This window comes from Antechinus flavipes, chromosome 4, assembly GCF_016432865.1.
Source record: "Antechinus flavipes isolate AdamAnt ecotype Samford, QLD, Australia chromosome 4, AdamAnt_v2, whole genome shotgun sequence".
In the NCBI taxonomy this organism is placed as follows: Eukaryota; Metazoa; Chordata; class Mammalia; order Dasyuromorphia; family Dasyuridae; genus Antechinus; species Antechinus flavipes.
Genome location: NC_067401.1, coordinates 214,150,207 through 214,165,978, shown reverse-complemented (window position 1 = coordinate 214,165,978; position 15,772 = coordinate 214,150,207). Strand labels below are relative to the sequence as shown.

Below are 15,772 nucleotides of genomic sequence, written 5' to 3'. Positions count from 1 at the left end.
GTCTCTGACTGAAACAAATATATAAAACAGGTATAAATGGAGATTTTAGAATGAGAAGATTTCCAATTAGGACCCATAGATAATTTAGCTAACAAGTAGATATAAGGAGATGTGAAACTACAAGACTATGAGATAGACAATGATCCAAAGACTCTTCTTGGATATTTTCATGAATAACTGATTGGCAAGAACACTATTAGCATGGGAATTTCTTGTAGAAGAGTTGGGATATTAACTAAATACAAAAGAAGAACACTGGTGGGTGAATAGAAGTTTGATAGATGCAGCAATTAGCTTTTCTTTGATCACAAGAGCCAGGAGTAAACCTTTAGCCTCTGATTATATCCTGGGTTGTTTCTATTCTTATTCAGAACAATAAGTAGGGCAGGAATGCAGTAGTGCAGAGTTCATTGTCTCATGTGATAAAGATCACTAAATTCCTTTCATTGGAATTTCATTTTATGTTCTAGACTTTAGTGGAGTAAGTACACAGGGACATTAGCTGCAAGGAAGCACCCAATTTGATGTATAGAATATACATTTGGTGTACGGAGATGTTCACAGGTGACTGTGTAGATCCAGGTCAGGCTTGTATTGCTATTATGTTCACAGAGAGCATATACCAAGAAAAATAAATTATGATAAGGTTGTGAAATCAAGCACAGCAGTCAGATGAATGGCAGCAGCCGAGTTTGCTCTGGGTTCCTTCCCATCCTTAGAGAACAGTGCTGGCTACAGCAATGATCACCACACAGAGTAGATCAGAGTTTACAGAGTCTGGCAGCAGGAGTGAAGAAGCCTTGTTTGTCTTCCTACTTTCCACGGTGATTTCTGCATGGCCTACAAAAAGATATTAAATTATTTCAATAGGAGAATTAAGGGGGAAAGAAAAGTTTTTTTTATTAATCAAAAAAAATTATGAAAAATATATATGCTGGAAAAAAATCACTTTGATGATTACAAAAGTACTTTGCACAACATTGTCTTGAATTTGAGTACCAAAAGTAGTTTCTTTTTCTTTTGTTCTTTTTCATTTGTTTCTTAAGCAAATGTACTCAACTCTAACATAATGACGTCATTTTGGTCATCTTAGAGAACAAAGGACAACAGCCAATCAATCAACCAACCCCATCTGGGCTGGTTCACTCACTCCATACTGCCCCAAAAATATCAGTTTCCCAAAGAAGGACCACCACCCAGGAGGGAGAAAAATATCGAACATAAAGTTTTGCAAGGGTAAATGTTGAAAACTATCTTTGCATGCATTTGAAAAATAAAAAGCTATTATTAAAAAAAAAAAAAGAAAGAAAGAAAGAAAAAGAAATGAGGATTTTTTTTTTTTTAAAGGACTATTGTCCTAAAGTTACAATAAAACTTTCCATTCAGGAACATCTGCACCCCATAAAGCTACTTCTTGTCCCCTGCTGATCATTAGAATTCTCTAGTTAGAGAAATACTCTTCTAGTCTCAGAGGACAAAGAACTTAAAAAGTTCCTTTAACTTAGAATCATCCTCAAAAGGTATTTGGAAAAGTGATGGGAGAGGGGTCCTACCATGTGGCAGGGCTAATCTGTGGAAGTGGATAACATGCTAGGCCTGGAATCAGGAAGACAAAAGTTCAAATTTGACCTCAAGATACAAACTAGCTATGAGACTTGAGGCAAGTCACTTAACCTTTCATTGATCATCCTAGAGTGCATCCTGAATTCTCTTACTCTTTGGAACACATTTTTCCATTGTCAAATTTTCCTGGTGGATGCAACAGTCTTTTTCTTTGTCTTTTTCTTTGTAATTGGAAGTCTTTCTCCAAATAACTTGAGGAACTGCCTGACTTCTACATATTTGCATCTCCAATATATTGGTCTCTCTTTTGTTTCTTTGCTGAGACTTGTCACTGCAGACAAATTATTGTATTCTTATTATTTTTACTGTGCTGTTCATATTTTGCTCTCATAATTCTAATTGTCTTTTAAATCATTCAGGAAAAGTATATTATAGCTTTATGTTCTCCTCAAATTCCACAGATCCTTTGCCTCAAGGGTTGGCTAATTTTCCTTCATGTTGCAGGCATAGATGCCTGAAATTGTTTACTAGATCTATTCCCTCTGCTACTGTTTTCCTGTTGATTCCTCTGTTTAGGTCCAAGTTCTTTGCATTTTTTTCCTTCTGAAATTTTTGGTACTTTCCAATCTCTTTCCCCTTCCTATTTTCCTTATCACTCCCTTCCTCCTCTCTAATTGTGATTTCCTTTGGGGCTGGATCTCAAAATGTCTCAGCCTATTCTTATGGTGAACATTTCATGGTTCACCAGCCTAAATCTCTGGTCCAAGGAACTTTTGGATGCTCAGAACTGGCCCCAGCTGGATGGTGTGCTCTTCCCTTAAGATTTGTGGAATATTACGCAGCTTCCAACACATACTGTATACTGTCCTAGTGATCCGTCCCACTCCATCTTCCTCAGTTCTCTGGTGGACTGGATGAAAGCAGAGCTGGGAAAAGTGCTTCCTGGTTTGCAACATCATCTGACTTTTGCTCCTGAAGGGCTTAGCCAAGATGGCTGTTGAGGCCAGAGCAAATTTCCACATGGAACCAGGTTTCTAGGGCACTACAAAAGGGAAGAGAACATAAGCTTGTGTTATACACTTGAGTGTGAAAATGCAGCCTCACAACCAATAAATTGTACAGGAACTGGGGGAGGGATAATGAGTGAGTTCAGGGCCATTGATTCCTGAGTTAAGAGGGATTTAAAAAAAACCTTTTTTGAGTATCCTATATCATAGATTTGAGGATTCTGCACATCCTACATCATAGATATAGATAAAGTTATTTTACCTTTGGTGGATAATGTGTTTTAAAATGGGTTTGAGAGGTCTTGGAAATCAAAGAAAATGTCTAGTCTTCTATATTGTAGTTTATGTGACCCAATAATCTCACTACTCATTTTTAATTATTTAAATCAGTCTTTTGATATTCCATAACTAATCTTTCACTTATGAAGTAAAAACTCACTAAATCTTTCTTATATGAAATCAGATCTTTATTTAATCATCCCTTAATTTCCAATCAGGTGTATTTTTTTTTTTTAAATACAGACAAATAAACTGAAGGACCATAGTGCCCTGAAGTTCCAGCAATCTATCAATTCTACATATCAATTTGTGTACTTGAAAACTGGGTCATATTTTATCAATTTTTTTTTTGCTTTGTTATTAAATAAGGTGTGGTTGTTTTGTTTTCCTCTGTCCATTTAAAGCATCAAGCTCATCACATACAAATGAAACATCACCCTATAATCTATATCACTGGCTGTCCCGCATAACTGAAAGTATTTTTCTCTCTCTCATTTCTGCCTTTTGGCTTACCTGACTTCCTTCAAGTCTCAACTAAATCTCATCTGCAGGAAGCTTTTTCTAATCTTCTTTAATTATAGTACTAGCCTTCTGTTAATTATCACCAATTTATTCTATATATAGTAAGTTTGTACTTAATTGTTTTTAGAGCTTTTGTCTTTTGCCTCTTGGTTTATACCCAGTATTTAGCATAATGCTTGGAACAGAAGGCACTAAATCAATACTTATCAAATAACTGATTAATAATTGTGATAGTCAATACCTTACCTTCTTTACCAATCATTTAATTATTTTTCTTTATGGAAAATTATTTCTTATGCTTTCTTTTCTCCTGTTATGTATAAAATGATAATACCTTAAAATGATGATACCTTATATTATAGTCTTTTCTATCATATTTCATGGAATAGTTGTTCATTAATTTTTCTATAACTCTCACATTTTTGGTTGGTTGAGTTTTCTTAGTGCTTTTCATTATTTCAGCTTTGTACTTAAAATGTTCTGTTTTAGGCTTTTGATTTCCACAACTCCCAGAGATCTTTTCATTTATTTTATTATTTTAACTCAAAAAAAAATGATATAATGAATGGAGAGTAGACCCAATAGTTCAGAAGACTTGAATTCAGGAATATGGAGGTTGGTGAAGATTCAGCATGGACAAAAATAAGAAAATATACAATATATGAAAAAAAAAGCAGCAAAAGTAATTTTAAGAGAGAGTATTACAAGAAGATCAAGAAAGGCTTCCCATAAGAAATGGCACCTAAACTGAACCAGAAATAGGCAGATATGTATATAAAATATTTACTATATGCTGAAAACAAAAGAGAATATGACACATGGCATTAGTTATTATAAACAGTAATATAGCAACCATGGGAAAATTTACATATACCCACTCATGAGACTATGGGTTATTTCTTAATATTTAAGCCTTCTTTGTTTTGTTCCAATATAATATCTGGTCTGGCCTATATGCAGCAGAGACGTCTACCACTGTCCTCCTGCTGTCAAAGACCAGGCCTTGAGTAAAAACTTATATTTACTTCCATGATGAAATGGATTTCCCCTCTTTCTTTAGAATTTCAGTATCTTCCAAGTAGTTTGACCATCTCTCTAGATGATTTACTTATGGGAAAGTAAGGATTAGGATAAAGTACCTCCTTAAGGTCATATGGTATATAGGAAGCCTTTTATTTTTTATTCTGTTTTGGTTTTTTAAATGAATGCTACTTTTGCTATAAGCCACATTTGTTCTTGTAGGTCAAAGGATGTGTGCAGGAGAGTCCCTAGCCAAAATGGAGCTATTCCTGTTTTTTACCAGTCTCCTTCAAAAATTCACCTTCCACCCACCTCCTGGAGTCTCTACTATGGATCTGGATATCACCGCAGACAGTGGATTCACATCACGGCCAAAACCCCACAAGATCTGTGCTGTGCCATATTCCTAGGGGTCTTTCTTGGACTCCTTCACCTGGCTCCTGTTTGTTGGGGTTTTTTTCTTCTCTGTGCTGCCTTCCTTCTTCTGCTACAGTGAGTGATGGGTCAAATGACTACCTGACCTCTTAATTTCATTTGTCTACAGCATCATCTGGTCTAGACACTCCTTTTGGTCCACCAAAAGGGACTTTCTCATCTAGTCATCCCTTTCTATTTGAGGTATGATGACATCTGTCTTCTGATGCATCTGTCTTTGAGGTTCATATCAGATGCAAAGCAGTAAAAGCAAAAGCCCAGAGCATTAGCTGTTCAAGTAGTCACTTATTGCTTCAGATTTTTTTGGTTTGTTTCAAAGATAGAAGTTTTCAAATTACTCCCAAATATCAGAAAAGTTTCCTGGAATCAAACCTTTCGATGATCACACAAAGATAACTGAATCACATTCTGCCCTTGATAGACTCACAAACATCTCCAAAAATACATTGCTGAAAGAAATCCACTTTCAAATGTGGAATATACCATTAGACACAGCTCATTGGACTTAGTCCTACAACTAATGAAGGATATTGTCTTGTGCTGAAGGTATTGTCTTGATCTGCAAAATTTACTACCTATACAAACACCAATAGTTATTATTACAACATACAAGAGATGTATTGAATCACTTAACATGTCCCAAATTTCTATCTACCTTTCAACTAAGTTTCTCTACTTATATATTACTTCAAATCAGTGTAGTCCAAGAAAAATTTTGAAATAATGTAAAATAAGCAAAAAATTATCTTTTTTGACTTTCCAATTCAATTAAGTAAAACTGCATGAAGAAATAAAAAGTGGGGGGGGAGGGGAGGCAAAGAAACAGACAGAGACAAGAGACAGAGAGAGAGAGAGGAAGGAGGGGGAGAGAAATATGCTAACCTCTTTTTCAAAGGTAATCTCTTTAGAGAGCAAAAACCAGATCCTTAGCACTTGCTATAGGCATGTAATCTGAACTCATCACTATGAGTTGCTCAACTACTTTTTTTGGACACTTTCAAAATCCATTTCTTTTTGTTTTTTCTACATTTATACAAAATTCAACATGTCTCCACTCATCACAATTATTATAGGGTTATTAAATCATTTATAAGGTATCATTTGAGCTCTAAAAGTATGAAATTAAGATGATGAACCAGAAGCTATACCTCCCAAAAATGCTTCTGTCCCTCCACCCCCAATTATCATTTACTTATCAGGCAGATATTTTGACTCACTATTTTTCTTAAAGGATATAAACTGGTGATCATAATTATAATGATCTCAGGCATTTTTATAGTTCCAAAGCACTTTACAGGTATCCTCTTATTTGTTCCTAATACCAACCTTGGAAGTAGGTGTTTAACGATCATTATTTGTTGATAGATAAGAAACTGAGATTCAAAGAGTTTAAATAACTTGCAGGTGACCCCAGAACTGAATGTCAGATGAAGAATCTGATTAAGCCCCAGACTGGATTTTCTAGTTTATAACTCAGTCTTTGCCTTTGTACAAATTACCAATAATGATTCTCTTGAAAATAGTGCAGATGCTCCAAAATACAACTTTGAAGACGGAATAAGTATAGTTTTTACATTTAACCTTGAGAATTGGAGATTAAATTTCCAATTTCTTTTTGCAAGTAAGTATCTGAATGTAAGATTTCATTGGAGATCATTTTGGCTAGATCTTAAATCCTTCAAATCCAAACTTAGGCACTCTTAATTTTTTCCTCTTTTTCAAAGTCATTCAAATGGTTTATTACTTCTTTCTTCATCTACAAAAATTAATGTGCTTGTGTAGTTTGTTCCTTTGTACATTGTTCAATGAAATGTAATTACAAAGATAACAAGGTATTCAACAGTTATAACCATTTGTTTTCTTATCTAAAAATTCAAATGACTACCTCACCTATTTTCTTTTCCCCAAATTCCCCAGTGTTGCTCTGGAGAGATATGACTCACCAGTGTTGCTGTGGAGGTATATGGAAATTTTCTTTCTTCAATAAACTTTCAACTTTTCCCTGACCAAAGTTTCTGAGTCTGTGCCATTCTTACATTTATCAGTCAAGGAGTAGCACCTTCAATGTGCCAAACACCATATTTAATGTCTGTGGCATTGTGCTTTCATTTCCTCATCTCTAAGTTCTAGGGCACTATACTTGTAGTTAATCATAAACTAATATTTCTGAGATAGATACACCTCTAGACTGATATAATCCTTACATTTGTATTTTATCTTAAAATTCCAAAAGCTATTTTGCTTTAAGAGGTTTTCAATCTTTTTTTTTTACAGACTTTTTCACTAATTAATTGTTGGGTTTCAAGGAGATCCCAAAAAGGTTGTGATTCCAGGCCAGTGATACAAGGTGGCTCAAAAGAATTTGAAGGATCAGAACCATCTTCAATTGATAATAGGCCAAAGTTTACTATAATTAAAATACCAGTTAAAGCAGACTAAGTTCCAAAAGAATTTAGCAAAGAACCATGAGCAAAAAGATAAATTTACAGGAAAAAGTTAGAGATCAGGTACTTCAAGTCACTGATATGCTAATTTTATGGTTTAGAGGTAGAATTGGGGAGTGGTCTGGGACACACCTAATTATCATCTCAGACTTTGTTATTACCGACCAGCAGATTGTTGTCAGACAATCAGCATTGTTTGTGGAACTACAGTATTCCCAAAGTCAGGTGGCCTTAAGGTTAATGGAACCTCCTCCCTAGGAGTTACACCACATCAATATCACCAAGCCTTTTCTAATCTCTTCTTTTTCTTAGTTCTATTAAGTTTTTACATTTACTTTATAGTTTGTATAGTACTTTAAACTGAATGGTATCTTTTTATGTATATGTGTATGTATGCATATACATATGAATTATATATACAATATGTGTGTGTGTGTGTGTGTGTATCCTCATTATATTACAGAGAACCTGGCCACACAAAGTCAGTCAGTCAATAAAAAGATAAAGAAAGGAATAAGATTCAACAATACAGTATTATTTCAATTACATCTAGTGTTCAGATAAACATTGGACCACAAAAAGGTCTAAAGGTGTCAAACTTCTGGTACAAGGGGCCAAAAATGAATTGTGAAGCATTTAACAAAATAAATATATATATATGTATATATATATATATATATATATGTATATATATATATATATATATAGCAAAATAAAAATAAAATAAAAGTATAGTATTATAAAAGATATAAAATACGAATATAATATAATTATAAAATATATAAATTTAACATACAATAATACAAATCATGTTAATTTTTAGTTTACTAAGTCAATGTGTTACCCATGTCTACACTACTGATCTATCAAGCCCAGCTATGGTTAATCCCTTAATTATAAAGACCTCAAGAAAAGCAAATTGATTTCTGAAGTTTGGCAGGTATTGAGCCCAAGATTTATATGGATTTTAACTCAACAAAAGATGATTAATGTACCTACCAGGTATAAGACATTGAAGAAATAAAGACAAAAGTGATACCTCTTAGGAAGTTAATATTCTCTAAGATTTCAGTAAGGATTCCCTAAGAAATGGTTATAGTTAAATTAGAGAATAATAACATCTCTAGCAAAGCTTTATATACAGCCTTATAAATTAGGTATTTTTGCAAGTTTTACAAAGGTTGAGTGTAAGTCTCCAGGTCCTATAACCCATGGGCATGACAAATAGTAACCAAACTCAAGACTTCTATTCTCCAAATCTACCAACTCCATCAATAAACAATCTGCCTCTTGGAGCAAAATGACTTCAACAATCTATTCAACCAGAATTACTGGTAGGGGAGGGAGAATTAAGGCAAAAGGACATTTTTAAATTTCCCCACTCTGGTTTTAATGAGGTCCTGAAGGGCGTTTTGGTCAGAGAGAACCTGAAGAATTAATCTCAGAGACAGGAAGGGAGAAGATTGTGATAGAGAATAATTTACATTCATGGTCCCACCCTCTGAGGAGGTTTATCTAGTCAGAAGTCCAAACTATGTCAAACTCCTGAGACCCAACCTTTATAGGGGTCTTGAATATGCTTCCCCCTATCGGAAATCTCAGTCATGTCCCTTTGGTTCAATTTTTCCTATAAAATCTACTTATGGGCCATCCCATGGTTGCTGCCTTCCTTTGGGTCATTGACACTCTGCCCCTTTCCCCTTGTCACTAACTCCACTATGCTTCTCAATTCACTTCTCTTTACAGCTAACTAACTCTTTCAGGGTATCAAACCCTTTCAGGATTCAGCCTGCCAGCTAAGGGCCTGCTCCAACCTCATGGGGTGCTCTCTTTCTACTGGGTAATCTTAAGTTCCACTGAGGAACTTGTATTTCTATGCTCTCCCAATCTACTTCATACTTATCCTTCAGTTGTCTATTGTATCCTTTCATTTTGTCTGTGATCTCGTCCTTAAATAAATCTACCTTTTGCCAAAGAGAATGGCTATTGGGAATTCTTCAATTTTCGGTGTCTACCATTATCTGGTGTCTTCATCACTCACATCAGCTATAGACTAAACCCTACCTAAACAAAAGGATTTCCCCAGAATGTCTAGTTTTGCGAAAGTATCAAATCCAACCAAAATTTTTGTCTCTCTTGCAGCCCCCTGTATAGCAGGCCTTTTAAGTGCACATGTGAAGGAAATATTTAAATGTTTGAAAAGGCCTAGTTAGATCTAAGTCAATATGCTGCCCATTTCTACACCACTGATCTATATATCTATAATTTAGAGCTAGGTAGTTTAAGACCTCATATAGGATCTCATAATTGAATGTGGGGGTAACAAAAGTATGATATATTATTATCAAAAAGTAAATGTTTGATTTGTATACCTATTTTATAAACCTATATGTCTGGAGTTCTATTCAGAACATTGGTTTTCAAATTTTGGGGGCTGAAGACCCCTTTAAATTATCACAATTTATTTAAGAGTCTCCTTTCAAAGAACTTTGGTTTGTATGGCTTAGATATATCAATTTTTACAATATTCAAAATTAAAAAATAGTTTTAACTTCATATCTCCTCAGGCTTTAGAATCCTTTGGGAGAACCATTACTTTAGAATCAATGCAAAAACCTTTTTCAAGGAATGAGGATGAAACCTCTATAAAAGCCTTTGGTTTCTTGAGGATTTGAGGGGTTTAGACTTCTGATAAATGAATGGATAAAAAAGTATTTATTAAGTACTTATTATGTGCCAGGAACTGGGCTATGTGCCTAGGATACAAAAGTAAGCAAGACAATTCCTGTTTTCAAGGATATTAAACTCTAAAAAAGGAAGACCACACATAAAAATGAGATATGGATGAGAAGGGAAACAAAGACAGAAGGTCTAGTGGTAGAAATAGCTGGGAAGTGCATAAGGAGCAAAGTGATAGAAAGTCCATCATTAGAAAAAGGAAGGAATTGACTTCTCTTTAAGTAGGGGACTGTTAACTCATTAGCTTATTTTGAGTTATCTGTACTAGAAAATGTTGGCAGTTTTCTAGTTTACTGTATTAGCTTGGGATGAAAAACCTAACAAACAATAAAAAAGGAAACATAGAAAACAGATCAGAAAAGTCAATGTCTCTATTTTAGGTCTTGAAAAATGAGATTTCTCAGAGATTTAATATTCTCTTGGTTAAATCTCCAGCTCCCTGACTCGTAAATGAATACCCTTAAATATTTAAGCTTTGAAATTTCGCTACTTAATGAAATTCAAAACATGGAAGTATGTTATACTTCAGCAATCATGGAACACGATTATTATTAAGCTTAGCTAGAGGCCACACACATCTTCTGTCCTCCTGAACCACAAAGTAAACTGGACTAACTAGTTTTCAAAACACTGAAGCACAACTTCTTTTCTCAGGTGAGTAAAAGACGCTGAAAAGAATGGGTTGTCAAATGGAAATGGAGGAATCGTGAGTGCCTGAACATTCATGGTGGAGAGGAGAGGTTTTGAGAGGAGAAGAGATTGTCACCACAGTGAGTCTATACGAAGTTCTATCTACTTCCTGTATAATAACTTTTAGAGTTAAGGAATTTTCACTCCTATAAAAAAGTATGTTAGACTACCAATTGTTAGTTATTTTAGATTTATTTAGCACATTATCTTGGAATCATAGATTTCAAGCTGGAAGGAACTTTATAAATTATCATCCAATTCTTTTTACAGATGAACAAAGAGGACTGGAGAAAGGAAATGATTTGACCAAGATCCTTCTCATAAAGGCACTCAATGATGGAATTGTGATTTGAAACCAGGTACTCAGCTTAAAAAATAAGCACTGTACATTAAATCTTAATGCTATCACATCACCACCCCATCATTCTCAAATCATGTTTGTGTTTAGGCTCTAGCTACAGAGACACAGTGTATTATAGATTCCATAAATAGCCACTTAATTAGCTGTATAACTTTACGTCATTTAATCTCTCTGGGCCTCTCTTGCCTCACTTTTAACATAGGATTGTACTCATGCTTTACCAGACTAAAGAGGCCTGGATTAGATGATTTTTAAGCCCCCCTCCCCCCAGTTCTACAGTCAATAGTTCTACATGTTCATAGACATTAAATGCATATAAATAATTTAAAATAAAACATTGCTCAACTGCTTATTTAGGATTATAGTTCAAAACTATAAGAAAGATAAAGAAAATCTAATCTGAACAATTTATTTTACAAATGAAGAACCTGAAGCCTAAATAAGTGAAGTGCCTCAAAAGTCTACAAAGGTATAATGTATAATGTTTAGTTTGGAGTCAGGAAGATCAGGGTTCATAGCCCAAATTTAATAATTTCAAGCATTGTAAACATTAATAACTGACAATCTTTCTATGCCTCATCTTTATAAAATAGAAATAACAGTACCTATCTATTTCATAGGGACATGTAAAATACTTTGTAAACTTTGAAGCAGTATATAAACCAGTTCTTTTTAAAACTAAGATTACATTTGGTTTATTTAATATTTTAACTCACAAAATGTTATGTCTGACATATCTAGTTCAACCTACTTGAGTTATAAATGAGAAAATTTGAACATCAAGAGAGGTACTGGAAAGAAGGATAAGAACATTTACATTCCTTATCTGTTCCAGGACTTAAACACAAGTCTACACAAGTAAGGCACTTTAAAAATGCTGGTTAAATTGAGATCTATTTTTAGCTAGAAAACATTAGTTATTCTTAAGGATTCAGAAAACCAGATTTAATTATATTTATGATAATAGTCAATAAATAGGACATTTAATTATCTACTAAAATAAACACAATATCTAAAAACAAAAGCTATTAAGTGAAATTCAATCATTTCAACACCAAGCAAAGGAAAAAAAAAATGCCTTCAGTTTACTTTTGGCTATTCACTATAGTTTTTAAAAATAGCCAAAATACATAAGCCACTCATTTTATTAAATTGCACATTACATTTCCTTTATAAGTGTATTTGTACTGTGTTTTAACATCAACATAACAATCTTTGGATGGGAGTGTTCTAGAAGGATTACTTAAACTTCCTCCAAAGATGACTAGATTAAGTGGGATCCCTCAGCTGTAAAAGTCCTATCTACTCACCGCTAAATCCCCTCAAATTACTTTTTAAAAATTTTGTGTGTGTACATGTTTCCTCCTTAGAGAGAAGATTAGATTCTTTAAGGGAGTTGTTTTATTTATGTTTTTGAATCTCCAGGACCTATTATAGTACCTGCCACATAGTAGGTACTCGTTTAAAAAAAAAAAAAAAGTCGTTGACAATTCTTAGGGGAAGTCCTCATGGAAGGGATTGCTTCTACCAAAATGCTCTTATTTGATTTCCTTTTTTCTTCACGATGCTCAGAAGTGACAAAGGAACAGAAAACTTGTGAATCCAGAAATTGGAGAGTGACAGGAAAGAATAATACTTACTGCTCTGTCTTGTCCTCTCTCTTCCATTCAATTCTTTGGCACTTTCTCAAGCAAGTCCTTCATTTTTGTATGGAGCTGCATCAGTCATGAGCTGTCGAAAAACCTTGTAATTTCTTCGTTAATTTCTCAGAGAAAGGAGCCCAAGAGATTAGCTTTTAGTTAGAAAGAGTAACAAATTTTTTCTTTTCTTTTCTTTTTTTAAATCAGAACTTCCACTTACCGCTAAGCACAGGGAAGCTACTTCCTTCAATTCCTCAGTAATACTTAACTTCCCAAGATTGTCACAGTATCATATATCATAGTCACAAAGGGGAGAGAAAGTTTTTGATTACAGTATTATAAAGATTTCTATAACCTCTTCCGTCTTCCGGCTGTGTAGTTTTAGCATTGTAAAACGGACCTTTTGGTCAGTTAATTGGGAACTGATCCGTGTTAGGTTTCCAAAATACAAAGTCTTTATTTCTAGGAAATTTTCATCACACAGTCCCCGTTTTCTTTTTCCTCAAGGAATAACGACTTTAGAAGTCTCTCCTTTCAGGGTTTAGGCACAATATGACTTCCTTTGAGACATAGGTAGGGTAGATTCCATAGTTTCCCCCCTTATCTATTTCCAGGTAGTTTTAGGGAATTGTCTCTATGCCTTGTAGGTCCAGAAACTAACAGAAGTCATGGAGCGCTCCTCTGTTTTCAGAGTCATCTGTCCTTTCAGCCACGCGGTTTGCCAAATCTCCTGCTTTACTTGGTAATCTAAAACCCGCACCAGCACAGACTTGGGGGGTTTGGGCGGCAAGTTCCTGACTTCTGTTCCTGATGGGCCTTCTAAACTGCTCCCCGGGACTGGCTCTCTCTCAGAATCGGGAGGAGGGCAGTGCAGCTCCTGCTCAATTTCTCCATTTTTCTCGTCCCCACCGCTCACATTCTCTCTTGTGCCGTAGTCTCTGTGAATCCCGAGCCACCGCTCCGGGTCGAGAAGAAAGAGCACCTTTTCTCTGACCTTGGAATGATGGTCCATGATTTCTCCTCTTCTTTCTTCTTTAGCTGCTGAGGTTGCATCTTTCCCTTCTTGAGTCCGAACTTACTCTGGAGTTTCCACGGGCTTCCGCTTCTGCTGAATGACTCTGAAGGGTGAACTGAGTTGGACAAAAGCAAAGGAAGTCTCAAGACTCAACTTGTTCTGAGATTCAAATGGGTTCCACAGTCCTGACTTCCACCTCATCATCACAAGTCAGTGGATTAGGTGAATCAACCTGGCTCCAAATGACTTTTAGCCACACTTGGGGGAGGGGTATTCTAATTCATTCACCAAATATTTAAACTGTTTAACGGCGCTAATAGAGGTGAATATATTACAGGTCTGTATTTAGGCAGAGGAGCCTTAGGCAAAATGTTGAAACTGGCAGAAATTTACCTTTGTCTCTCCCCGCCTCCTCCCTGCCCCGCCCTCTGAAACACCTCTATCATCATCTTCCCCTCCCCAACTCCTTTCAAGAAAAAAAATCCTCTAATAAAATTTTACGACACATACACACACACGTGTGTATATATGTATATGAGTGTATATATAAATTTAACAGATCATAGATAATTCATTCTCGTTCCCGGGTATTCTTTTTCAATGCCTTTTTTTTCTTTGTCCATTATTCTTTATCTTCTCTGCCCTCTGATTCTCTGACCCATCTTTCCTTCTTCCCTCCTTTTCCCACCCATCCCTCTTTTTTCTTATCTCTTCCCTCCCCTTTCTCCCTTTCCTCTCAACTCTCTCCCGAAACTATTCCTAATCTGTTACTTCAATTGTTTTCCAAAGCACAAGAGTGAACTTTTGCCTCTCTCTGCAATGAACAAAGACAAAATGCTTGGATAATAATGGCCCTTAAAAAATTTCATGAAAGAATTACTTAGGACCTTTGAACCATAAGAAACACCAGGACTTGAATTTCCTCAAGTCAAAGCAATTCTTTGCTAGTTAACCTTAAAAATGAAAGAACAAAGAAAAGCAGAAAAACTCACAAACTTTTTTTTTGCTCTTTTCTACTTCTCTTGTCTAACTGTCCTTCCACTTCTACACCTTGAATCACCAAGCTAAAATGTTAAAGCTTTTTAGCAAATTAGATTTTTTTTTTTTATCACTGTATTTCTATTTGCCCTGCTTCTGGAATTTCTAGGAAAGAAACTCAATCCATTTACATTTTCTTTAGAATCCCATGATCATTTTAGTTGGCTGGTGTTTATTATTATACAATTTATACTGAATCCATTCTTTATGGAGATGACATGTATGGATTAACTTTTTATAGTAAATGATAAACTAATTCTTCCAGTGGCATTTTTTTCCCCTCTGATTTTTTAACTCTAGCAATAGAAGAGGTGAAGAAAGACAGGAGAATCCTAAGATTTCCTTTTAGAGTGGTAAGGGACATCATTTTACATATGAAAAGGAGTTGAAATTTAAAGAACCAAATGACTTGTCTATAATAATCCATGAAACGTTTTGACTAGGCAGAAATGTTTAGAAGGAAAAATGAACTTCCCTTGAGCCATTATCTGGATAAGTATTGTCCATTCAAAATGATAGTGTTTCATTTCACTGTGATGCTAGATTTATTTCTTGTACCTGAGCATTCTAAGACTGGGTAGACTGCCTTAGCACTTAGTCTAAAAGTCCTATGTGAGTGAAACCCACATTCTCTACTTAGAATTTGTCCTTGCTGGTTTGTTTTTTTCCCCTATCCCAAGATCCCCCTTATATATCATTCCCTTACTTCAAAGCTTTTTAACCTCTTTGCTATCTGGTGGAACATTAACTAGTCTCAGAGAAGGCTTTAGAGATAACCAGAGACCTACATTCCCTTCCTCTGTATATAGTTTAAAGATTATCTTCTGAAAGAGACACGTCAAACTCAAAACAAATGTAATGGGAGGAATTTCAAATCTGATGAATACACCGGACTAGAGAGAAGGGGGACATACTGGGAGGAAGACTGTGCTTTGGATTACTTGCATTGTACAGGAAATATTTTGCAGCAAAGACATTATCTAGAAACATAAGACTTAAATAGTAGAAATTTGGACTAA

The 15,772-nt window shown here is 35.1% G+C and overlaps 1 protein-coding gene and 1 long non-coding RNA gene across 2 annotated transcripts in view; both read left to right on the top strand.

The window, feature by feature from the left end:
* LOC127561455 (cytochrome P450 2K6-like) overlaps window positions 1-5,459 on the top strand; it is a 32,177-nt gene extending 26,718 nt beyond the window's left edge. Inside the window, exon 11 of the mRNA XM_051996693.1 lies at window positions 4,614-5,459. Coding sequence (XP_051852653.1) covers window positions 4,614-4,801 — 188 coding nt within the window. The 3' untranslated portion in view covers window positions 4,802-5,459. The remainder of the gene's footprint in view (window positions 1-4,613) is intronic.
* Window positions 5,460-10,675: 5,216 nt separating this feature from the next.
* On the top strand, window positions 10,676-14,228 carry LOC127561843 (uncharacterized). Its single transcript, XR_007953550.1, has 3 exons — window positions 10,676-10,779; window positions 10,970-11,058; window positions 13,739-14,228. It is a non-coding gene; the product is annotated as an uncharacterized LOC127561843 (long non-coding RNA).
* The last annotated feature ends 1,544 nt before the right edge of the window (window positions 14,229-15,772 follow it).